Source organism: Apis florea, unplaced genomic scaffold (assembly GCF_048593485.1).
Source record: "Apis florea isolate Af1SG1 unplaced genomic scaffold, ASM4859348v1 contig_3793_pilon, whole genome shotgun sequence".
Taxonomy (NCBI): domain Eukaryota; kingdom Metazoa; phylum Arthropoda; class Insecta; order Hymenoptera; family Apidae; genus Apis; species Apis florea.
Window position 1 is genome coordinate 185,985 of NW_028256856.1, and position 23,798 is coordinate 209,782.

General features: G+C 26.7%; 6 protein-coding genes and 4 long non-coding RNA genes across 15 annotated transcripts; 3 read left to right on the forward strand and 7 right to left on the reverse strand.

Moving 5' to 3' along the window:
- Positions 1-35: 35 nt before the first annotated feature.
- LOC100872922 (serine/threonine-protein kinase RIO3) lies at positions 36-7,547 on the forward strand. 3 transcript variants are annotated; one of them, XM_003691737.3, is made up of 6 exons: positions 36-173; positions 513-640; positions 695-876; positions 945-1,045; positions 1,134-1,415; positions 1,485-2,046. In XM_003691737.3, the coding sequence occupies exons 2-5, from the start codon at positions 546-548 to the stop codon at positions 1,398-1,400; spliced, it is 645 nt and encodes a 214-aa protein (XP_003691785.1). In that variant the 5' UTR covers positions 36-173; positions 513-545; the 3' UTR covers positions 1,401-1,415; positions 1,485-2,046. The 3 variants fall into 3 exon arrangements, with proteins under 3 accessions (XP_003691785.1, XP_031771062.1, XP_086771739.1); XM_031915202.2 differs by having other exon boundaries at positions 41-173; positions 1,895-2,046; XM_086915613.1 differs by lacking the exon at positions 1,485-2,046 and adding an exon at positions 7,160-7,547 and having other exon boundaries at positions 45-173.
- On the reverse strand, positions 2,299-3,795 carry LOC100867923 (uncharacterized). The gene is made up of 4 exons (XM_012483890.2): positions 3,212-3,795; positions 2,838-3,151; positions 2,511-2,751; positions 2,299-2,428 (listed from the first exon to the last, which is right to left on the reverse strand). The coding sequence occupies exons 1-4, from the start codon at positions 3,280-3,282 to the stop codon at positions 2,365-2,367; spliced, it is 690 nt and encodes a 229-aa protein (XP_012339344.1). The 5' UTR covers positions 3,283-3,795; the 3' UTR covers positions 2,299-2,364.
- Positions 4,149-8,202, reverse strand: Faf2 (Fas-associated factor 2). Its single transcript, XM_012483877.2, has 8 exons — positions 7,791-8,202; positions 7,622-7,702; positions 7,022-7,247; positions 6,757-6,943; positions 6,498-6,671; positions 6,316-6,411; positions 5,934-6,246; positions 4,149-5,864 (listed from the first exon to the last, which is right to left on the reverse strand). The coding sequence occupies exons 1-8, from the start codon at positions 7,851-7,853 to the stop codon at positions 5,700-5,702; spliced, it is 1,305 nt and encodes a 434-aa protein (XP_012339331.1). The 5' UTR covers positions 7,854-8,202; the 3' UTR covers positions 4,149-5,699.
- Positions 8,184-9,219, forward strand: LOC105734884 (uncharacterized). 2 transcript variants are annotated; one of them, XM_086915614.1, is made up of 3 exons: positions 8,184-8,563; positions 8,640-8,754; positions 8,921-9,219. In XM_086915614.1, the coding sequence occupies exons 2-3, from the start codon at positions 8,663-8,665 to the stop codon at positions 9,147-9,149; spliced, it is 321 nt and encodes a 106-aa protein (XP_086771740.1). In that variant the 5' UTR covers positions 8,184-8,563; positions 8,640-8,662; the 3' UTR covers positions 9,150-9,219. The 2 variants fall into 2 exon arrangements, with proteins under 2 accessions (XP_086771740.1, XP_012339348.1); XM_012483894.3 differs by lacking the exon at positions 8,184-8,563 and having other exon boundaries at positions 8,570-8,754.
- Positions 9,150-14,078, reverse strand: Hacl (2-hydroxyacyl-CoA lyase). 2 transcript variants are annotated; one of them, XM_086915609.1, is made up of 12 exons: positions 13,724-14,078; positions 12,001-12,142; positions 11,779-11,863; positions 11,150-11,331; positions 10,900-11,076; positions 10,577-10,818; positions 10,330-10,515; positions 10,187-10,262; positions 9,840-10,077; positions 9,654-9,761; positions 9,462-9,585; positions 9,150-9,390 (listed from the first exon to the last, which is right to left on the reverse strand). In XM_086915609.1, the coding sequence occupies exons 1-12, from the start codon at positions 13,766-13,768 to the stop codon at positions 9,295-9,297; spliced, it is 1,701 nt and encodes a 566-aa protein (XP_086771735.1). In that variant the 5' UTR covers positions 13,769-14,078; the 3' UTR covers positions 9,150-9,294. The 2 variants fall into 2 exon arrangements, with proteins under 2 accessions (XP_086771735.1, XP_086771737.1); XM_086915611.1 differs by lacking the exon at positions 13,724-14,078 and adding an exon at positions 13,563-13,682.
- LOC100867681 (vesicular glutamate transporter 2.1) lies at positions 12,659-22,409 on the forward strand. 2 transcript variants are annotated; one of them, XM_086915612.1, is made up of 5 exons: positions 12,659-12,798; positions 18,863-19,691; positions 19,861-20,180; positions 20,287-20,531; positions 21,658-22,409. In XM_086915612.1, exons 1-5 carry the CDS (start codon positions 12,747-12,749, stop codon positions 21,799-21,801), a joined length of 1,590 nt encoding a protein of 529 aa, XP_086771738.1. In that variant the 5' UTR covers positions 12,659-12,746; the 3' UTR covers positions 21,802-22,409. The 2 variants fall into 2 exon arrangements, with proteins under 2 accessions (XP_086771738.1, XP_003691975.2); XM_003691927.4 differs by lacking the exon at positions 12,659-12,798 and adding an exon at positions 17,034-17,307.
- Positions 14,346-14,913, reverse strand: LOC147656346 (uncharacterized). Its single transcript, XR_015294554.1, has 2 exons — positions 14,678-14,913; positions 14,346-14,622 (listed from the first exon to the last, which is right to left on the reverse strand). It is a non-coding gene; the product is annotated as an uncharacterized LOC147656346 (long non-coding RNA).
- LOC147656347 (uncharacterized) lies at positions 14,918-15,525 on the reverse strand. Its single transcript, XR_015294555.1, has 2 exons — positions 15,330-15,525; positions 14,918-15,259 (listed from the first exon to the last, which is right to left on the reverse strand). It is a non-coding gene; the product is annotated as an uncharacterized LOC147656347 (long non-coding RNA).
- Positions 15,738-17,260, reverse strand: LOC147656348 (uncharacterized). The gene is made up of 2 exons (XR_015294552.1): positions 16,839-17,260; positions 15,738-16,200 (listed from the first exon to the last, which is right to left on the reverse strand). It is a non-coding gene; the product is annotated as an uncharacterized LOC147656348 (long non-coding RNA).
- On the reverse strand, positions 17,309-18,411 carry LOC147656349 (uncharacterized). Its single transcript, XR_015294553.1, has 2 exons — positions 18,047-18,411; positions 17,309-17,934 (listed from the first exon to the last, which is right to left on the reverse strand). It is a non-coding gene; the product is annotated as an uncharacterized LOC147656349 (long non-coding RNA).
- Positions 22,410-23,798: the final 1,389 nt, after the last annotated feature.

The following is a 23,798-nucleotide window of genomic DNA, read 5'->3' on the forward strand; positions in this document are numbered from 1 at the left end:
GTTTGTTAAATTCTCTATTGTATTTTTAATTTATTTTGAAATTTCGCTTATCGATCATTCTATTCAACTTCACGTGATACGTATATATAGTTTAATATACGTACTGACGTTTCTAATTCTTTATTCGTTTATCTTTTACAGTCTTCCAAATTTTTATTTATTCTAGTTTTAAGGTATATATTCTGTTCTTAATTTTCTTTTATGAGAATCATTTTAAATTTTATGTTAAAATTATTTGAAAATTGTTTGATAATGCTATTTATATCATTCAGATGAAGTGCAAAATATTGAAAAAAATCTTCCACGCAATAATTATATATTAATCATAACGAATAAAACAATCGATAAATTTATTCAATATTAAAATTTCATATTTTTTTCATATCATTTTAATTATTTATTTTAAATGAATTTAACCTTTTTTTTAGATTTTGAATTTTAAATTTAAGATGAACTTTATTTATATTTTCATATTATATTAATAAAAATATACTTGTACTCGTACTTTCTAGATTTGTAATTTATTATTCATACACATCTAAGAAATGTCAACTCCATGGGCAAAAATTCAACCAGTAGAAGGACCTGTTAATTTGTTAGAGATAACTTCAGAACAACTAGCAAAAAGTTTGCAAGAAAAGTAAGTGTTCTAATGTTTCTTGGTTTTCATTGAATACAAGTATATTTTTTATAGAGAATTAAAAAAATATCAAAATGAGACAGAAAATGATGTAAACATTCAAGACTGTGCAATATATGAAACCAATGATACAGATAGCGATGAAGTAATTGCACATATGTTACAAGATCAATTTAATAAAGAATATGATCTAATGTTAAAACGCACAGAGGAAAAATTCAATCGTGATTCTAAAGGTATATATATGATTTATATAGGTTTTTAATATTATATTTTCATTTTTTTGACTTCCTTTATTTTACAGTTAATATATCATATACAAATTATCGAACTTCTCTGTGTGATGATCAAGATGATAAAGACACAGACATTGAAGATACAACTAAAGATTTTGATAGATTTGTGGTAAATATTTTTTGATACAATAAAAAAATATCTTTATATAAAATTTTCTATTTATAAATTTTGTGTTTACATATTTAATGTCTTATAGAGTATAGAGAAAGAATATGCTTCTATACCACGTTGTGGATATAGAAAAATGGGTGGTGAGGGATCTCAAATTGTTACAAAGCATGATATGTTGATGTCTTCAAGAATAAATGCTTGCAGAGTGTTACAATTCCCACCAGGAATTCATACAGGAGATACAGGAGGATTTGATGTTAAATTAAACAATAAAGTATTTAACAGTTTAAGGGCTCATAGTCATGCTCAGTGTTCTAAACAAAAAGCAAAAGCACGACCACATACAAAATAAATAAATAAAATATTTGTAAGTATAAATATATTATAATAATATATTTATGAATTTAAATCTACAACACTATTTATTATTGTACAGGCTTTTTCTTCTACGTATAAACACAAATTGCTTTTTATTAAAAAAATTTGGTCTTAGATATATTAAAATGTTATTTTCGACATTACATTATCAAATGTTATAATATTGTCAATATTATTCTATATTATAATATAAAAGTACAAAAAACAAAATAAATAAATCTCATCAATTGCTATTTTTACTTTCATATTTTTGAATTGTATTATTTTTATTTAAAATGAAGTACTATGTGGAATAAATAGTGTAACTTTCATTATTATTTTACATCATTATTATTAAATTTATTTTAATCATATAAAAAAGTACAAAAATTTGATTTAATATAAACTGTTATATTTTTCAATTAGATTTAAGTTTTACCATTATTTTGTATTCTTATTCTATTCAGGTTAGTTCTTATTCTTTTACAGTCTTCCATTATTCTTATATTCTCTAAGACTAGATTGGAATGGCATCACAATATCTATACAATAACCAAAAAGAATATAATTAATGAATATAATTAAAAAAGATGTAAATATTTTTCTTTATAAATAAAATAAAATATTTGGTGAATCAAAAATCATAAATCTGTTTGTATCAAGACATATTATTAGCAATTCATAAATTCAAAAACATAACAGTAATAATTTTTTTCATTCTTTAAAAAAATATTATCAAATATCATCAAATTTTAAATTATTTTATCATAAACAATTGCTTTATATTGTTTATAAGTGAAATATATTTATAAAAAAAATGATTTAATATATCTTTTTTAAAGATTAATTTTCTTATAATATATTAATTTTCTATAAATAATAAAACACAATTCTATGTTTTTTAAGGCATATTTTTATTTTTGATATACATTACTTTTTAAAATTTAATTACATTTCGATTATTTATTTATATTATTTTCTAATTCAGGTTTATTTTCCGACGATGATGGAAGATGTTCCTTTCTATAAATAAAATCGTGAAATTTTTTTTAAATTAAATTAAAAATGAAAATTATTTTTGGTGTATTATATCGATGTATCTTACATTTCGATTGGTGACACTTCATTGAACTTATCATTGTTGGATAATTTTTGTCTCGCTTCATTTTCTTTCAGAGTTTCTTTCAAAATCATATTATATATTTGTCTAGTATTTAACCGAGGAGCTGAATAATTACTTTTTTCAATAGAATTTTTTAATGATTCAAATATACTCTCCTTTCCTTCTTGTTTAGTTGTTCGTATAGTATCATCTTGCATTAATCCTAACTGTAGGGTTCTCATGACTATAAAATATTACTTTTGTTAATAAACTTCGTTTTTCGTTATATATTTATTTATAGTCTTATTAAAAATCTAAAATTTATTATACCAGGTAATCCAAGATCTTTATCTTTTTTCTCTGATATTATATCTTCAAACGAATATCGTGGTAGATTTACATTCCTCGATTTACTTCCGGTTTCTCCCAAATGGATATCTGATAATCTTTCATTATTACTAATTGTTATGCTTTGTGCTAAAAGATCTTCATATTCTGCCTTATCATTGATTATAGCCACAGGTCTCTCAATTGTCAAATTACTTTCAAAATCTTCATTTAATGACGTTTGAATCGCAGGTCTACATATCAACCCATTGTATAGAGTCAGCGAACATCGTATAGATGATAGTAACCAATTATATCTAAAGAAAAAACATTTTTTACTAGAAAAATTGCTTGAAATATAGTATAATTTCACTTACAAACACTTAATGTTTAAGAGTCCAAAAATAAAAAATAATATAGCCACCGGAGCTATCAAATAAATAAACATTTTTTAATATGTTTATAAGAAGTATGATACTTCAGTGGATCATTTTGTCAATTGACTACAGTTTTTGACAAAAGACAATCGAGTTAGCCTACTAGAATTTACTGCACAAATCCAAAACAACATATATGACAAAGTAAAATAACGTAAGTAATAACAAAGAAGAAATAAATTCTTTTAATCATCTAAAGATTTAAGATATAATATATTGAATTTATACATTTATCATATATTTAAATTTATTCACATTTAAAATTCACAATATTCACAAATGAAGAAACTTTTTTGAAATGTTGTAAAGATATTATTTTTGCTTCTTCTTTTTTTCTTTTCTTATGATAAGACTAGACATGTAAGAAGATATATATGTATGTTGTTCTGTATTATATGCAAAACAAAAATCTATAAAAATAATTATCTTTAATAAATTAAAATTCAATTTTATCATCATTATTTATCTTAAAAAAAAAAAACTAAATTTTGTATTTCAAAGATATTAAAGATAACAAAATATATATCATATAGATATATATGAAATGCTTCAAGATTAAATGTCTTCAAAATCAGTTTCTAGAAACTTGTACATCAATTACATATTTTCTTATACAGTCTTAATTGTTATATATTTTCATATCACAAAAAAATTTTTTTTATGTTATTATAAAGCTATTTGTAACATTTATTTTAATTATTTGTTAAATAATCCCTTAATTATATTTTATGTTATAGATGTACTTACATCTGATGCTTGATATTGACATAAAAATTATAGTATACAAATATATAATATTTAATTAAAATTATTAAGGAATTTATAGTGAAATTAAAAATATGGTTAACTATATAATAAAATGAAGAAATGAAAAATATGTATTCTCAAACATGTTTATTTAAGCATTAGATATTAACAAAGAAACATAGCAATATCCAGCATCAGACACTTGCTGGCTTAAATGTTCTGGTTTATGTATATACAGAAGAGTATCTAAATGAAAATAAAGACGTATCAAAACTAGATCACAAAATGTGTATACAAAAGTTTACATTTAATGATTAACAAATCTGTTGCATTGCACAGATTGTTATATTCATTTTATCAAACGATTTATATGCATATGTATATATATGTGTATATTTATATATGTATAAATGCTATATAGATTGCTCTTGAATATTTTATATTCTTCCATAGAACATTTAGAAGGAGCAATACAAATTCGTATGCTTGTTTTTGTTCAGTTTTCTACAAAAGAAAAGCATAAAAAAATAATTATGAACGCTTCAAACAAACACTTTAAAAATTATACATATTTGACTTCCAATATCCCAACATTAATAAATCAATAACATATGTGCTAAACAATTTCCTTAAAACCCAAAAATAAAGCAACAAAAATTACTTGAACTTACAATGATAAGAAATTTTCTTTAAGATATCTTTTAAAATATATATGATAACATTAAATTTAGACTTTCATCACAGAAAAATATTTCTGAATGAAAAGAAAAAGAAATAGCTATGTTTATGTGCACATTTATAAAATTGTGATACAAAAAGAATTTGATTATCTTCTAAGATAAACTATTTTCATTCAACTTTTCTTTTTCTTTCTGATACAGAAACTTGCATTGGATATAATTTAATGTGATTAGTAAATCTATTGCGTTTTTGCATCTAATAGCATTTTTAATAAGACTGACCAGAATTGTGAAGTAAAATGCAAAAGGAACCATAAAATTTTTTGTTGATTATATTTAAAGTATAGATTTAAGACAATGCAGAATTATTATAATGTAGTTTCAATATTCATAAAATTTTATGAAGTATATATGTATATATATATATACTATTATATATACTACATGAATTAAATCTGTACTTTAATTATAATATTTATTATGTTCGGTCATTTGTTTTATAAATTATTTACATTTCTTAGTCAGCTTATTAAAAAATTTGTTTGTAAGCTAAAATGTTAATTAAGACAAATATAATAAATGTTTGGTGTACAGCTTTTGTGAAGTCATATTATATATATATATATATATATATAAATTCCTTTTTTAGTTTCTACAACAAAATCTGTTGTTTTCTATTCAATGTGTACTTTAGTGAGCGTATTATTCACAGTATGTAATAAATGTATTCATAATTGATACAATAGTTCTATGCAGAAAATGCAATACAATTAATCATTCTTTGATTTTTTTTTTAACATATTTTATAGATCTGTGATAAAACTGCATTCCTGTACTACGCTTCACATAAAATACTCGAATGTATCAAATATATATATATTTTTATGTGTGTATATATATATATATTATTTTTTTTTTATAAATGTCTCTTACGACAGTATCATTTTTCTGTGGAATGATACTTAAACATAAAGAATGCAATATTCAAATATCAATAAAGGTTAATCATCTAAATCATTGACATGGAGAACTTCTCTGTGTGTTAATCCGACGTCCGATAATGTTAAAATTTCTCTACACGGATATAGAATTCTTTTCGGAAAACTTGTAGTTATTTCAAAACTCACTGGAGAATCTGGCTGACTAAATATCCAATAATATACATCCTAAAAAATAAAATAATTTATTATAATATTAAAATTAATAATAAATAAATTAAGAATCAAACGACGTACTTCTACTGTATCAGACATTAGAAAACGTCTTTTCATTGTCCTTTCTCCAAGTTTAATTTGAAGATGACATGCATTAGGATTAGTAGGCTCTGGTTCGAGAGGCACTTTACAAACAGTAAGTTCTTTCTCACGACGAATGCGTTGAATTTCCATTTCTTGTGCATTCAATTGTTCTTTTTCTCTAGCCTCTTGTTCTTCGCGCGCTTTTCGTTCTTCTTCTCTTCTACGATCCTTTTCTTGATCTGCGCGTAATGATTCTTCATATGCCTGATCTTGTTGTTGACGTAAAGATTGCGCGGCACTACGTTCAGCTCTATGATAAAATAAATAAACAATATAATATAAAAAAATCAAAAATTTAATTAATTTTTATTTTTCTTACCTCTCTTGACGAGCTTGTATTAAATTAATTTCGTTGTGATCTATAATCGTTTGCAAACGAGATATTAAATCAGATGGTGATGGCGTGCCTTCCATTCTGCAATATAGATATATCTTTGATATTATAATTATATTCATTAATTTAAAAATTTAAAAATAAAATGTATATACATAGATTATTACCTGCCAACTATTGTCATTCTATTATCTTTTAAAACAATAATGGCTAAGAAAGGATAACAACCAGATTTAAGAGCTTCTGCTACTTTATATCCTTCACCTGATTGTACATTACATGCCCAAAATAAAGTATGTGTATTTATATATCGAACAACTTCTAGATTACCCAATGTATTTCTATATATCAAAATTTAATTTTAATTATTTTAACTTCTCTTTAAAATTTATTTTCAATTCAACAGAACAATCTAAAAAAAGTTACCTGCACCATTGATCAATATTTTGAGCTTCATCTTTATGTAAATACACCAATAAAAACCTCAATTCTTGTTTTGCATCAGAAAGAGCTTGACTATAAGAGCCTTGATAAAAAACAGGATGACTATTACCATAACATTCCTCATAACTTCGAATGAAGCTAATCACATCTTCCACAGGATCAGAAGATACTTGAAATGCAATTAATATGTATGTTAGTTTTTCTTATAGAACTATTTTCTAAAAATCACTATAAAATTGAAACATACCAGGTCTAACATTTCTCCTAAATATTGAAAGAAGTAGTTGTAAGATGCTGATCACTCTTTCATAACATAATGAAAAGATATACCATAAATAACTACCCCTGCCATTAGAGCTTCCAGAATAATGAAAATATATTCTAGAACTGCTGTCATCAACAACCTGAGGTGGTCGTGATCTTGAGTCCTGTGCATACATTGATGGTCTTCCTTCATATAAATTTAATTGTTCCTAAATAAAACAATGAAACATTTCTTTTACAATATAATTATATTTATACCTATTTTCCTAACAATTTTCTAAAGTTTTTTTAAAATCTAATTAATAAATATCAACCATTTGGATATATAAAATAAATAATATGAAAATATATATTATTGACATTATGTAAATAATATATAATATTTTTTAAGGATCTTTTATCAATCTATAATGAATTATTAATAACTTCTGTTATACAATTGACCTATATATGATACAAAAATCACATATGTTAAAATTATAAAACAATTATATTTATATATAAATTTCTTTTTGCAATTTTATTTTTTGCAAATATATAACAATTAATAACATTTAAAGAATATATAGCAAGAGAAATTTACCTGAACTGCAACCTCCAAATTCCAATTATGCCTTTGTAAGACATCTCTGCAAATTGACAGATCCTCGATGCCTGTCAAATCCTAAAACCATCATAATATTATTATTTCATTGTAACTATAAAAATTAAATTGAAAATTAAATAATTTAGCATATAATATGATGATTCACCTGAAATTGGAGGATTTTCTCAGTCTGATCACTGCTAAATCCATTTAACGCAAAATCTGCCATATTAATATATTTTGTCAGCAAAAGACTAGAAAAATCTTAACAATCTTTTAGTTACGCGGTTCCACAAAACGATTCTGAATTCATCAGCTAATAGAAAAACCAGGCACTCGAACAAAATTACGATCAAACTGCGCAAGCATTTGGAGCGTGATACCAAGAATGATTAACCTCAAGTGTACACGGTCTCCAGTTTATGGACCTCTGTTCATTATCATCACGACACGTTTTGTCTCGTCGCTCTGTTCTATACTCAATGTTTTCGGTGTCATGACTTTTTACGATAATTTACAGTTTCAAGGTTCTATTTCATGCGACACGATTTTAAGTGACGTCAGCTGCATGCATTGGTGAAACGACAGTCAACAGTTCTTCTATATTGTCATTGGTAGAATGTTACTCTTGGTAACAACCAATAATATATATTTTAATTAATTACTAGATATATATTAAAAAAAAATATATAATAATAACGTAATAAAATTTCTATACAAATATATGTATATATATGATAAATTGAAATTTGTTATATATGTTTATATAATGTATATCTAAAATATAAAACTAACCAATGAAAAAATAGTACGCAATAAGATTTTGGACCTATAATTTTTTACTTTTAATTTTAAAAAAAATCATTGGTTATATCATTGGTTATAACATTTTTTATGTATGTTATATATATATTATGAATTATATTCAATTTTCATGATGTATGTATTTTATAATTCATTATTTTATTGAAATTTTTATATAATTTTTATATAATTATTCTTCTGTTATTTAAAGTTCATAAAATAATTTTGGTGCAAATGAGTACGGAATCAGACGAGTATCGTGAAATCGATATTAAAATTGAAATTCAAAAAACACTGATTTCTATTAATAATACAACATTAAAAATGTAAGATACTTCTAAATTCAAATACTTCTAAAAATTTGTTTTATTTGGTTATAAATTATTTTCATTAATTTTAATTTAATAAAAAATTTATATTTCAAAATATATATAAATAATCTTATTGCATAAATAATAGTAAGTAAATAATTAAATTTTTTTTAATTATTAGAAAAAATGAATTGGATATAATTAATGATCTTATAAAAAAGAATGGACAACTTCACATAGCTGTAATTGATGCAAACAAGACATTAACCACAATAGCCCAAAACATGGACATAAATGTTAAAAATATTTTAAGTAATGATGAGAATGAAAGTGAATTGCAGTTTAATTTAAATAATCTATCTTCTTCTGCTTTTAAAGAAAAATTATTAGCATGTTTAAACAATATGTAATTTTTCATTATAAATATTTTATATATTTACATTTGTTATTTACAAACAATAGAAATAAATGTAAAATTTATATTTTTTTCATTTCTTTTTACCTTTAATTTTTCACCATTAATTGCATGTTATAAAATTTTTAAAATCAAGAAATTTAAAGTTTTGATTCTGTTAACCAACTAAATTTTTGTTCTTTACGATCTGCCTGGGGATTAATCATAATATTTAACAAACTAGGAGAATCAGTAATCTGTAATAAATTATTATTTATCTATTAAAATTGCTAATTTTTATAAAAATTAAATGAAAAATTATGTTTACCTGAAGACATATCTTAAGTGCTTGTTGTATATCTTGTACAGTAGTGCAAAAGTATCCTTTGCGACCAAACATTTCTAACATTTTTTCATAATGTGTTTCTGATGTTAAACAATTTGGTGGTGTTCTAAAAATCAATATATTTGTAATATTTCTATATCTATTTCTGTATAAGTATATTTTCAGAAAACTTACACTTGTGTTGATTCACCTGAAGCTTGGATTTGTCTAAATGTTTCTTTATCAAAACCACTATAAATACCATTATTATTTATAATAATGATAATAATAGGCAATTTATATCTAAAATATTAAAAGTTATCAAAAAAATTAATCTAATTTTTTTTAATCTTTGTATTTAATAATTTAAATTTAATACACCTAAACATTGTTTCAATTTCCATGCCAGAAAATCCAAATGCACTATCTCCTTCTACACAAAGAACTCGCTTTGTAGGAGCATAATTTTTACAATAAAGAGCAGCTGCTATACCAAATCCCAAACCAACACCCATAGTACCAAAAGTAGCAGCATCTAATCTATGTCGCGGCTTATTATTTAATAAAATCATCTTTCCGATATCCATAGTATTAGCTCCTTCTGAGCAAATAATACAATCTATAAAAAAATAAAAAATATTTATTATTTATTTCATATTTTTATTATTTATTTTATAATTATATTATTAAATTTATATATTTTGCTTTATATAAAAACTGTTACTAGCCAGATGGAAGAACATCTTGAATATGTCTAAAAACAGCATAATAATTTAATGGTATTGAAGTATCCATTGACATTTTCTACAAAATAAAAAAAAAAAACAAAAAATATTTTATTTTGTTACTAATGCTAATACATGACATTTACCTGTATTATTCTTTTATTTTTATTTGATTTAGCTAATAAATCTTTCCACCATGGATTGTTTTCTGTAATAGACCATTTGTGTTCTTTCAAAATAGTAACAAGACTTTCTATAGCTGTAGATATATCAGACTGAATTGCAATTACAGAAGAAACAGAATTATGTAATTCTTCTGGACACAAATCGATCTACAATATAAATATATTAAACTTTTTTTTAATAAAAATTTTTGGAGCAATATTATAATACTTGTATTATTTTAACATCAGGCTGGAAGCGAGGTGGTTTGCCAAAATGTAACATCCAATTTAATCTAGCGCCTAACAACAAGATGACATCGGTTTGTTGCAATACATATGTTCTAGCGCTAGAAATACATCGTTCATCGGTATCCGGAACAACACCTTTAGCCATTGGCATAGGAAGAAAAGGAATTTTGGTTAAATATACTAAACTACGAATTTCATTTTCTGCTCTTCCATAGGCAGCTCCTTCAAAATTCCAAAAGAATTTTGCAATTAATATAAATTTTTTCTTAAATCTATATGATAATATTTTATTATTACAACTACCTTTTCCTATAATTAACAATGGTTTTTTTGCTTGCATGAGCAAAGTAGCCGCTTGCTTAATAAGTCGATAATCGGGAAATATCAGTGGCGGTGGTGGACATTGCGCTACTTTATATATGTTTTCTTCGTCAACTGATTGATTTAAGATAGTAGCTGGTAAATCTAAATACGCAACACCTGAAAAAATTCATAATATAAAAACGTATATTTTTTACTCTAATTAATTGTAAATTCTATATATCAAATCTACCAGGTCGACCATAAATAGAGATTCGAACGGCTTTTTCCACGTGAAGCGGTATTAATATTGCAGACGGCGGTCTGACAGCATATTTACAATAGGGTTTACTAGATTCTACCTGTGGCCATTCCTGAAAACCTCCAATACCTTCATGGTCCTGAGCACAAGATCCACCAATTACTATAAGTGGCCTACATAAGAGCATGGAATAAATTACAATAATAAAAATAAGAAATGTTAAAAGAATAAAAGATCTTTTCTAATGTTTTTATACTTTTTAACACAATTCTACAAAACATAGTTTATATAATCATTATCTATTATATTAACTTATACACTATTTCTTTTAAATTAAATTAAATGATATAATGAATGTAAATCAAATTATATAATTATAATTATTCCATATAAGATTACTATTCTTATGAGATGAAAGATTTATGTATTAACAAAAGACATGATAATTATTCAATACAACAATCCAATACAATAATATAAAAAAATTTTAATTATTATAATATGCTGTGTCAATGAATTTTGCATGGAATATATTTCTTTCGAATAGAAAACACTTTTAATTTAGAATTTATAAAATGAATTAAATTATATTATAGTTATATAAACAAAACAAGATTTACCAGCAATTTATTTGAGCGTTCGCCATACCGCCGATAACATGAAGTAATCCTGGCCCAGAGACGCATAAAACTACTGCTGGTTTTCCTAATTATAAAAATTAATTAACTCGTGATATTCGCATAAATAAAAGAAAGAACCTTTACGTGTAATAATGAATATTTTAATTATATCTTAAAAATCATTTGTTTCATATGTAACAATTCTTCTTTTTTGCCGCTTACTCGTTAAATATCCATAAGCTTGCGCAGCATAACATGCAGCTTGTTCATTTCTAAATCCAAGATATTGAAGGCCCGCAATTTGCATGGATAAGGCTAAATCGATCACAGGATGTCCCATTATTCCAAAAACATACTCGATACCCTAGAAATATAATTTGTTCAAAACGAAAAATTTATATTTTTTTATATTATATTGCACAATTAATATGATATATATATATATATAATAAAAACTATTTGAAGATGATAAATTTGATATATTTAATTTTTTGTGTTTTATATTATATTATATAAAAATAATATTTTTGATAATAACTATTTGTAGATTCAACTGCTCAAACTGGTTTGAATCCAAACTTTTAGATAATTTATATATACTTATGCATGTATTTATTATTACAAAAATTCATTGTTCAAATGAAAGTGGAAAACAATTTTATCTTGTATATATTTTATTTTATTTTTTTACATAAAAAAAAGGATAAAATGATTGGAATATAATTATAGATAAGATAAGTAATTTTATGTGATAATGAACTTAATAATTAAAAATATTAAAAATCGATATATATATATATATGTACATGATACAAAAAAAAACGTTTGCAAACATGATAAGTAAAGAATTGCAATTGATTAATCCTCATCGATGCACATTTTAGTTTCAGTTGTGCACTGTATAGCCGGTCTAGCCTGTTATACAGCATGAATACGTTAACTAAAAAATTTATCTAAACAAAAACGCAATGTTCCGTTACGAAGAGGAGCGAATTCCCCTTATATCGCGAGTAAGGAAACGTAAGTATTTATTTATTAATTAAAATCTTAATAATTTAATAATGAAATTTAAATAATTTTATACATGTATTTTGTAAGTATAGATTCAAAAATAAATACTGTATGTAGATAATAATAATATATATATATATGCATATACATATACATCTACAATAAAATAAAATTTACGTATCATCAATCATAAATTTTTACGTTTTTAAAATAGTTCCATTAATATTATTTTTGAAATAAGAATGAAATAAGAATATAAATATATTTTTAAAAAATTTTTAACATATTATATTGTATTTTCTGAATTTTATAAATTTAGAATTCTTTAAATTAATTGTGCATTTAATAATTAAACAATTTGATTGAAATCTTTAATTTTTTTAAATCAATTTATACCAATGTTTTTTTTTAATTTTAATTTCGAATTGAATCAACTTGATAAACGCATTTTATTATATAATATCAGTGCTGAAAATTTTTCTTTTCTTTTATAAATCTTTACGAAATTTATGTAAATTTAATTTCATAACGTTCAATATTTACATATTTAATTAATATATATATATATTTGTATTGTTAATTTTGTTAATTATTCGAAAACAATTTAGATAAAAGTACTACAAGATATGAAAATACTATAAGAAATGTTAAATGTTAAATCTAAATGTTATTATTATCATTATTATATGAAAATAAATATATTGTAAACGATTGAATGTCATTAATCTCTAATTGTTTCTAAATATTTTGACTAATTAGATTTTATTATTTACGTTTTTTATTTATTTCTCTTTTACTTGCGAATTTTTGACAGTAGCATGTATAACACTTATAATAAAAAAATCACATAACCTTAAATGTCACTGCGAAAATAATTAAAAATCATGAACAAGAAAAAAATGGATAAAAAGAAAAAAATGGAAAAGTTCAATACCTGTTGCTTCAAAGCTTCAGCGGTTATTTGATTCCCGTTTTTCATTTTCAAATTAATTTTACCAATGCAATACGCATACGCGAAATTAACTGTTATCAAAGTTGTAAGCAACTGGCTAATCTATAAATATGCTTTCGCAGACATTACTGACAATGAACTTTGAAACGAAAGAAAAAATATGATACAAGGTTTTAGAAATTTATTCAATATTTAAATGATTGGTCTCTAAATATTATTATCAATTTTAATTTCGTGAAGAACGAAGCAAATTTAAAATTACAATCTATATGTTTGCAATACATATTTAAATATATTTAATTTACCATGTAGAGTTTTCCCCAAAAACGGAACATCTAATTATCTCCTTTAATTACTAATGGTTTCAAGGTCATTGTTGCCTAACTATTAAGGTTGCTGACATCCTTTAAAAGAAGTAAAGATTTCTATTTTATAAATATCAGAAATACGATTGGTTAACGTTAACTGGTTACGTGTCTTAATGTGAATGTTTAATTAACAAAAAATTGGAGAAATAAAGTAATCTTGAGCCTTTCTAAATTAAAAAAAAAAAAAAAAAGAAATTTCATTTTATTGCAATAGCAAGGATAGGATATCGTTTGGGTGACAGATTCATTTTCAAGCTGTTTATTTAAAAGTACAGGGGTCAGCGTTTCTCAAATTGTGTTCTACAAAAAGTGTACATAAATGTTTCATTAAATTTAATTAAAATTAAATGTGTGTTTTGTAAAAATATTAAGGCAAATTCAAACCTATATTTAAAGAAATCAGACGCTCTTATCTTATGAAATGGCAATCGTTCTGTTAAAATTTCAGCATTCCGTGAAGCGTTCCGTGGAAAAAGTTTGAAAAACCTGGCTAGCCTAGGATATACCTGAAACCTGAAATTTAGTTTGAAAAGCATGACGAGTCTAAGAGTTATGACTTTCAGGGTACCTGAAACACGGCATTACAAAGTATGCACAGGAGGCCCATTTTCCCCGTTTGAAAATTCGTTTTCACCATCTCCTTTATTTCGAACCTCATTGTCAATACCCAGCCGTTTCAAAAATTTGCTCGTCCAGCGAAAGTTCATGATTTATCGTTGTTACACCATACCATGGACGTACCACCGATATCTTCATACTGTTTCAAAAAGTTTCCATTTCCAATGTATTTTTTCTTCTCTCGTTCTAATAAATTAACAAGTTTATCAGATCTTAATCATTTGAATCGTTAAATTAAAATATATAGATAAATAAATAAATAAATAAATTCATTCGTAAATTTGAATTTGATTATTTCAATTTTTTTTATTTCGAATTTTTATCAATTAAAAATTCTTGGTTAAAAAAAAATTTGCTTTAAAAATATCATGTTTAAAAATTATTTTTAAGTTATAATAGACATAGTTCGCTTGCTAGTCACTCAATTGCCCGTTGACCTTATCTAAACGCTTGAAAGTTTTCTGCAGGTAGGTAGGCCCATTGAACACTTCTGTACATAGAACCGTCGATTTATTTGAGCCCAAGAATTTTGCTAAGAAATGCACAAAGTTTATTGTCGAAGGGTACAGAATACCATCTCCATAGGATAAGGGCGACCTTACCGTCCAAATGTATAATTATTTTTCGTGGGTCAGGATAATCCGTGTAATTTTTAGAAAGTGGCCTGTGCACGCTACCTGGACCATTTGAAAATATTTTAAACGTAAGATATTTTTAACAACAAATTATATTTACTTTCCACTTCGTAGAATGTAACCTTCTTGATCGTATAATTATTTAATCATCGATCTGTCAAACTCGAGAGAGAGAGAGAGAGAGAGAGAGAGAGAGAGAGAGAGAGAGAGAGAGAGAGAGAGAGAGAGATTCACACATAGTTTAAATAAAATTACCAAAAATAAGTGTTAATCTTCTATGGATATATTATTGTAATAAATATTTATTATATATTTTTTATCTAAATTAAGGATCAAATTAATTATTTAAAACTATCATCAATTGATGCAGCATGCTTACGGATATATGTATAATTTAATTGTTTCCGCTGCTTACAATGACTCGTCCAAAAATATATTTCATTGGATGGAAGAAAATTGATCAAAAGAAGAGAAATATTATTTATATTTCTTTTCCAATTTTATTTTATTTTAATTTTATTTCTTCTCTAATCTAAAATCAATTCACACATACATTCGCGCCTATAGATCGTATTAATATTTTTTATTTCTTCTATTTTCTTCACTACTGATTCATAGTGTCCTCTTTCAATTAACATCGCGATTCATGTCAACAAGAGCGCCGATAATTGGTAGCCTGTTACCGATGGACAAAAGTTTATCGATAGCCACCGAAGACAATGATCTTTTTGCATAACAGTGATCGAGTTAAATGTACTGTAATTACTTTGAATACGCGCGATAATTCGAATCGATGCATTTTTTCTTGAGTCACAAGTGAAATCCGACCGTGATGTTTCTACAAAACAAGATTTCAAGATATTTGTTTTTTTTAATTAAACACATATTTGATCATTAATCGATCGAAAAATATGATGTATCTTCGTGTAAAAAAAAAAAAAAAAAAAAAAAAAGAAAAATAGAAAAGGAATGGATATGTCACGGAAATTCCGTGGCCGGTGCACAAATTCGCACGTGCAATCTGTAAACCGCAGAATTACGTAAAATGTTGGCAAATGATTGAAAATTAAGGAAGCCGCGTCCCACGATGTTGAGCCGGAATCATAATGAACACGCGACAATAACAGAGACTAATAGGAGAGTCGATTTTTTTGCGTTTACATATCGTTTCGTCTAATCTTTTTTTACAATCGTCAAATTAGACATAAGTAAATGGGAAATATTTATCTTATCGAGGAGCGGTTATTTTATAAATTTTCGTTAAGTGTTTTTCAACAAAAGTGCAATCGTATAATTTTGCTTAAACGGCAATAATTCGCATAGTTGGCCGATCATTTACGATCTTTTTTTTTTTTTTTAATTTAAATTTGATTAATTAAATGGTCAAAAAGTTATGACTAACTAATTATATTAAATTATATGCAAAATTATTCTAGTTTTAAATATTTGAATAATTTTCCAAGTTAGAGGATATACCTGTCGAGAGAGCTTTCATTCAACGGCGACTAGGTAAACGGCGAAAAAAATGGCGATAAAAGAAAGACCGATGGTCAACAGACCTGCAAGCTGCAGGAGTAACACGGTTCAATCCCTAAAATTCGATGTCCTTTTCCCGTGTTATCCTATGGAAGGGATGTACCTGGCTTCCCCACTTACTCTCACCTACCGACCACTTAAATAGGCGGCGGAATAACCGATGTCATCAGTTAGTTCTTAGCGGTTTCGAGTCGGTTCTCGTGTTCAGAATTAAACTTTTGCGGAATCCATAAACCCATCAACTTCGGGAACGATTTTTCGCTTCAAATATTTCCTTCCCGAACAATGTCTTGAAGAAACCTTTCGAACATATATATATATATATATAACAATATAACTGGTGCGTGTCGAGAATTCTTTTGCTGAAACCACAAAATGTACAAGCAGTATTACAAGAAATTCTTCCCACGTAAGTAGAATATCTTTATGTTTCATTTAATTTATTTTTCTTACATGTTAAACCTGATTTTCTGAAACGACCGGTTTAGTTCAACCGTTTGTATTCTAATCAATTTACCATTGCATATTTTATCAATTCTTTCGATCGAATATAATATCGATTAAAATCATTAGAATACTGGTAACTCAAGTTCTGGTATCCTTTGATTTTCGGCGAACATTCGAAATTTCGATACGAAGTGTTTAGAACGATAATTTATAATACGATCAGTGTATTTCGTTCTTACCGGCATAGATTTCGAATCATGCCCGTTATTTAACCTTGTTACAAGATTATCGTTCAAATTACATGTCGTTAATTCTATTTTTTTTTTAAAAAATCACTGTTCTCCACCGCAACAAAAATAATATTCTCTATATTTGTTCTCTTGTTCCATCTTCTTCTTCTGTTTTTTTCTTCTTTCTTTCTTTCTTTTTCCTTTTTACACTTGAAATATTCATAACTTTATTACGTTAGTTTACGTGTGTCTTCGATATCGTATTAGACATTATATTTTTTTTACATAGATTGGTAAACCGAATCAAATATCTAATAAGAAACTTTTCATTGGAATAGTACACGAAACGGGAGTAGGATCTGTAACCAGAGCAGTATCAATTTTGTAAATAACGGCACACGGTAACGATAGTTTGTAAATACAGTGTGGAATGCTTGGAAAGTGGTCGAGAACTTTCTTTGAAAGACATACCTACTATATATGTGACTAGGAATAATGAGTATTATGGGAAAGATCTTAACAATCAAATACAACGTTGTCCTCTTTTTCGCGTGAAGAAGATAAGTCATGTTGTACGCAATTTTTGCATATTTTTATATTTAATTTCATTTTCAAAACGTTCTTCAAAATATTATTTCAAAATATTCTTTAAACGATTATATAATTTTTTTCTTTTTTTTTTTCTTTTAACAACAAATTGTTGCTCTCTAAAGATTAGATAAAATCTTAATCATTCAAATAATTTTAAAAATAGAAAGAAAAATTTGTTGTACAATGAAAACTCGAGTTTGAATAGAAATTAATTAAAAATAGAAAAACAAACGATCCAATTTGCATGTTAAACATCGAGCGATCATAGTTGGCATGACATTGATTCGACAATCTGTCAATTTGTACCTTATTAGACAATTAGCCAATTAATTTTTTATTTACGTTTATTTACGTACGTTATCTTTTTTACGCTTGAACTACGCAAGATCCCGAGATCTGTCTATGAAGGTATGCCTTTCTGGTTTTTTACCAGTCCCGAATCTCCAATCTGGAAATGTCTAAGTAAGCAAAGAAGAAAAAAATCACCAAGCGATAATTTCAAAATTTCCGATATCCTTTCCCCCCGAATATTCTCCAATCGCTACGAGCAAACAATCCATTACACTTTCATTAAAAATTAAAAAGACCTTGTCTATCCTATTCCTACGTGAAGTTTAATATACGAACTGGTCGTATAAGATTTCACTCGTCGCACTGGTCTCTTCCACTGTACATACACTTCTCATTATTTTACAGGATGGCTTCCGACGCGAGTTTTGATCGGTATAATGATGTTCACGGCCTGTTGGAGCAATTACATGCTAAGGTTGCAAATGCCAATCCTGGCCGTGCCAATGATCAAGGCTCGGCCCACAGTTGGCAACTTATCGGGTACCGCCTCTAACATAATACATCGCACGATGGCCTGGCTGGATCCTGGCATTTATCTCGAAGACTACATCCTTGCGGAGAGGATAGAGGCCGCCCAGAGCGCAGTCGCCAATTCGAAGGCGTACAACGGTCGCGTACGGAGAGACACAAATGCTATTAGGCCGACCGGTATATATATATTCAACGGTCTGCCTTTCGACTGGAGGCCCGAAATTCGCGGCCAATTAATCGCCGCATACAGCTATGGTAATGTTCCTGGAAATTTGTTGGGCGGCATGATGGCTGTTAAATGGGGCGCAAAGAACGCGATCCTTTGGACATCGATTCTAGCGGTTACGATATCGTTCTTCAGTCCGATTCTTGCACAATTTCATTGGGGCATTCTTTTATTCTCGAGGATAATCGTCGGTCTGACCGGTGGTATAACGTTCCCGGCGTGTCACAGTTTGGTGGCGCAATGGGCGCCTCCGAACGAGAAGGCCCGTTTCGTATGGTCGTTGCTCGGCGGCACGTTCGGTACTATTTTCACATATCCACTTGTCGCTGGTATAGCGGAAGCGTTGAACTGGGAGAACGGATGGTACATTCCATCGTTGTTAATGGTGGTTTGGATATTTTTCTGGGCACTGATCACGTACGATTCTCCCGATGAGCATCCTGGTATCACAGCTGAAGAAAAGGAATACATTATCACGTGAGTGTCTTGTCTGAAAATTATATTATATCGAATACTTAAAACTTAATACTATTCTTTTTTTCTCTCTCTCTTTCTCTCTCTTCGTCTATCTTTTAGGACGACGGAAAGAGAGAGAGAGTGTGTTGCGCGCTTAATGTTTTTTTTTCCTCTCTGTTTTTTGCCTCAGTGAACAAGCGGGCACAGTTCGCAAAGTAAAGCCGACGTTGAAACAAACACCGATTAAAGAAATATTTACTTCAATACCGTTTCTCAGCTTGATCGTGTGCCATTTCGGGAATATGTTTCTCCTCTTCTTTTATCAAAACGCCATGATGATCTATCTAACAAAAGCTTTAGGATTCGAATTGACAAGAGGGGGTATCGCTGCCGCTCTTCCCTGGCTTTTCAGGATGGTCTTCGGCTTCTTTTTCAGTTGGGCCGGTGACACGCTTAAGAGGAAAAACATTCTTCGTGTCACGGTTATCCGTAAAGGAGCAACGATATTCTGTAAGGATGGCCAATTATAATCTATGAATCTTCCGTTTCGTTTGACCGGGAATAAAATGTCTTTCTTTTCTTTTCTTTTCTTTTTTTTTCTCTCTCTTTTTTGTAGCTCATTTTCTGCCCGGAGTCTTCTTCATTTTGGTCGGATACGTTGGAGCCAGGTTCATTCTCGCCAACATATTTCTCATGCTGGCGCTTGGGTTTAATGGAGCGGCGAGCATCTCCAACTTGTCCAACAATCAAGATCTATCCCCGAATTTTGCCGGTTTTTTATACGGTATCATGAACACTATCGGTTGTACTTCCGGTTTTATTATTTCTCCTCTGGTCGAGGAGATAGCTGGAAAATATGGAGTAAGTAAGCTTTCTACGCGGCTTATAAGCGTGTCCGCTTTTATTGCTTCCGCTTATTGCTTCCTAATAGCAGCGGCAATTACAAATGTCAAATTATTCGCATGGATTATGTAATTTTTTATTCGTGTGCTCATCATTGTGATAGAGTAATGAATATCTTATTACAGTTGCGCACGTAAAGGTGCTCTTGGCATATTCGAGACCTCAGTCCAGCCTTGTACTGTGTTGCGTAACTCCATAGTACGGGCAGTACTGGGAAATCGTGTGTGCGATGTATCCAAAATGAAATTGCTTCAAAATTTTATGCGCGCGCTATGCGATCGGCTCAAGATTTCACTCCTCGCTTCACAATATACGCTCTACTTTCATATCCTGTATTTGCAATTTCTCTGCTGTAAGCGATACAAAATGTTTTTGAATATCTTGGACAAGTGAACAGAATTGGAAATACACATACGCGATGTAATAATTGTCATATATAATTTGATATATATATATATATATGGTATATAATATATATATATATATATGATACGTGATCTGTAATTTTCGCATTCATGCATAAAGTACTAATTAATATGTCAATATCGATAAACCATTCGGTATATGAGAAATCGCATAAGTTAAATAGCAGATGGCCTTGCTAAGCTAATCTCATTCGCATCTATTCAGATTTTTGCGGTGGTGTGACGACTTGTGGGTACCTCTCGTCTCTACATTATCAAATTTTATTGTACGAGGTGTACCTACAGGCTAATACTATTTACATCCATTCAGATATTCGTGGTGGTGACGACTCGTGGGTACTACTCGTCTCTATATCATCAAATTTATAGTACGAGAAGTACCCACAAGACGCATCATCAGGTAATCCATCCATCCATCCATGCAACGCAGTAACATCTAATCGTACAACATTTTATCGTTTTCCTGCATCTGTGTGGGTATGTGTGGTGTATTTTTTGTATATAGCTATAACATTAATTAACGCTTATGCTTATTATGTACGTTACATTTCTTAATTAATCTTATTATTATCAATTTGTTAAATGTTTTTTATCCATTGAAAAATGATCTTGCAAATATTATATATATATATATAATTATTCTTTTTAATTCCTTCTAGAATCCTATCGATAGATGGCAAATATTATTCTGGATCGGTGCAGGAGTGTGCATAGTTTGCATGATCGTCTTTATAATCGGTGGAAGCGGAAACATTCAACCTTGGAACGAGGTCCAAGTCGAAACAGATGAGGGCGAAACTTAATTATATTTATAACTTTTATTTTTACTTTTAACGTTAAATATTTTTGCGATAAAAAAAGTTAAAATAAGTATTAATTTAAATTATAAATTACGTATGTTTTATAAAACCATAATAACGTTTTACTATACTTTTTATCGTACTGACAAATAGTCATCGTGGATGCATAAGAAATGTTATTGTAAATATTTTATAAATCTTTCGATGCAAATAGATAAGTTCTAGTAAGAAAGAGAGAAAATAGCGCAAAATTTTATTAAAATTTCAAGAATTTGTGAATATGAAATTGTATGAGAATGAAGTTCTTAAATTTTTTATACAATTTAGAATGTTATCGAATAGAATATAATCGAATTCTTTATTAAATAAATATATTTGAACCAAAGTTAATTCTCATCCGTCTTTCGTGTCAATTTCGTGACACAATTTTTATATAAAAAGTAATGTTCTTCTGTAATTTGTAAAAAAAAATTTGAATTTTTGTGATTTTTATTTATTTTTTTTTTTTAACACGAAATATATTGTTATAATATATATCTTGTATTGTTAATAGCAAAATGTGCAATAAAAGCAAATATGTGATATGAAATATATTATATTTGTTACAAAAATGTCCTTTGTATGTCAATTTAATATAATTTAATAAATAAACTAAATAAAAATATAATTTAATATTACAACGTATAATTCTTATGTTTTGCCAAGTCCATTGATAGCAAGATTATTGTTTGCAATTGTCTTAATTGTTGCATGATAATTATGCATTTATTAAATTGCATAATTTAAATACATTTGTATATTGATATAAATTGAAAGAAGAGAAGAAGAAATGTTTTATCCATTTTCACTTTATTTTCCACATGGCAAAATTAAGAACAAGAATAAGATTGAAGCAATACAAAGTCGAATGCATACAAATGAAATCTCCGAAAACTTCAAGTAATCTATTATATTATAAATTTTTATTTTTTTATTTTTGATAAAATAATTAATTATCTTTCCATTTTATTGATTTTATCATTATGTCAATTTGAAAGACATATTATTAAAATAAAGAATGGATGAGAGTTAAACGTTGTTTCATTATTTATAAAAAATATGTTTTAAATTAATGTTTAATTTCAATAAATAAAAAAAATATCTTTCTAATTTTAATAAAAAATCAAGAATAAAAATTTTAAATCTTTGTTTTTGACAAAAGTCGAAATTAAATATATAATTAAAAAATTGTGTAGTAAATTATAATTAAAGAATTTCGAAATTCATTTTTTCGAAAATTAATTTTTTTTTAAATGAGAAAAATTTATTTTGTTTGAAACACTTTTTGCTTATTTTCATATGTAGGATAACTACCTGTTAATACTTTATTCGTTATTTAATTGAGAAATAGCTAATTTTAAAAAAGCGAAACCTTAATAAAAAAACAAAATAAATAAAAAAATTTTATATTGTTAATTTATTGTTTCACATAGAATCATTCTTGTTCGATCACTAGTTACAAAATATCCTACATGTAAAAATAATAATATTTATGAAATTAAAATATTGCACATGAAATATGTAATATTTTTTTTTTCAATCAATTTCAATACAAATAGATAAATTCTATAAAAGAGCATTTATTAAGATTTCAAATATGATTTAAAATGTTATAACGATTTTAAAAAAAATGTTTTCTCATTAAATAAATATATTTGAATCAAAATTAAACATTATTTGTTAAACGTTTTTATTTTTTTTATTTATAGAAAATATATTTCAAATTAATATTCTAATTTTAATAAATAAAAGATATTTTCCCAATTTTAATAAAATTTTTTATATATATTATAAATAAAGTTTAGATATCGTTTATATATAAAAATAAAGTATTTATGTATGAAATTAAAATATTGTACATAAAATATGCAATATTTTTTCAATCAATTTAACGTGCTGTACATTAATCAAATCTAAAATTATTATATAACTAACATATTATTAATAATATTTAATTATTT

What these genes read in the sequence shown, in the direction of transcription:
- LOC105734884 (XM_086915614.1), top strand. Translation starts at nt 8,663, where the DNA reads ATGAGTACGGAATCAGACGAGTATCGTGAAATCGATATTAAAATTGAA. An exon ending in AATAATACAACATTAAAAAT is followed by an intron (nt 8,755 to 8,920) that starts GTAAGATACTTC and finishes TTTAATTATTAG; the next exon opens with AAAAAATGAATTGGATATAA.
- Faf2 (XM_012483877.2), bottom strand. Translation starts at nt 7,853, where the DNA reads ATGGCAGATTTTGCGTTAAATGGATTTAGCAGTGATCAGACTGAGAAA. An exon ending in TAGGAGAAATGTTAGACCTG is followed by an intron (nt 6,944 to 7,021) that starts GTATGTTTCAAT and finishes TTGCATTTCAAG; the next exon opens with TATCTTCTGATCCTGTGGAA. An exon ending in AATATTGATCAATGGTGCAG is followed by an intron (nt 6,672 to 6,756) that starts GTAACTTTTTTT and finishes TTTGATATATAG; the next exon opens with AAATACATTGGGTAATCTAG.
- LOC100872922 (XM_003691737.3), top strand. Translation starts at nt 546, where the DNA reads ATGTCAACTCCATGGGCAAAAATTCAACCAGTAGAAGGACCTGTTAAT. An exon ending in ATTCAATCGTGATTCTAAAG is followed by an intron (nt 877 to 944) that starts GTATATATATGA and finishes TTTATTTTACAG; the next exon opens with TTAATATATCATATACAAAT. An exon ending in AAGATTTTGATAGATTTGTG is followed by an intron (nt 1,046 to 1,133) that starts GTAAATATTTTT and finishes AATGTCTTATAG; the next exon opens with AGTATAGAGAAAGAATATGC.
- Hacl (XM_086915609.1), bottom strand. Translation starts at nt 13,768, where the DNA reads ATGAAAAACGGGAATCAAATAACCGCTGAAGCTTTGAAGCAACAG. An exon ending in CTCTATTTATGGTCGACCTG is followed by an intron (nt 11,077 to 11,149) that starts GTAGATTTGATA and finishes GAATTTTTTCAG; the next exon opens with GTGTTGCGTATTTAGATTTA. An exon ending in AAAATAAAAGAATAATACAG is followed by an intron (nt 10,263 to 10,329) that starts GTAAATGTCATG and finishes TTTATTTTGTAG; the next exon opens with AAAATGTCAATGGATACTTC.
- LOC100867681 (XM_086915612.1), top strand. Translation starts at nt 12,747, where the DNA reads ATGTTCCGTTACGAAGAGGAGCGAATTCCCCTTATATCGCGAGTAAGG. An exon ending in TAAAGGAGCAACGATATTCT is followed by an intron (nt 20,181 to 20,286) that starts GTAAGGATGGCC and finishes TCTTTTTTGTAG; the next exon opens with CTCATTTTCTGCCCGGAGTC. An exon ending in AGATAGCTGGAAAATATGGA is followed by an intron (nt 20,532 to 21,657) that starts GTAAGTAAGCTT and finishes AATTCCTTCTAG; the next exon opens with AATCCTATCGATAGATGGCA.
- LOC100867923 (XM_012483890.2), bottom strand. Translation starts at nt 3,282, where the DNA reads ATGTTTATTTATTTGATAGCTCCGGTGGCTATATTATTTTTTATTTTT. An exon ending in TAAAGATCTTGGATTACCTG is followed by an intron (nt 2,752 to 2,837) that starts GTATAATAAATT and finishes AATATTTTATAG; the next exon opens with TCATGAGAACCCTACAGTTA. An exon ending in GAAGTGTCACCAATCGAAAT is followed by an intron (nt 2,429 to 2,510) that starts GTAAGATACATC and finishes TTTTATTTATAG; the next exon opens with AAAGGAACATCTTCCATCAT.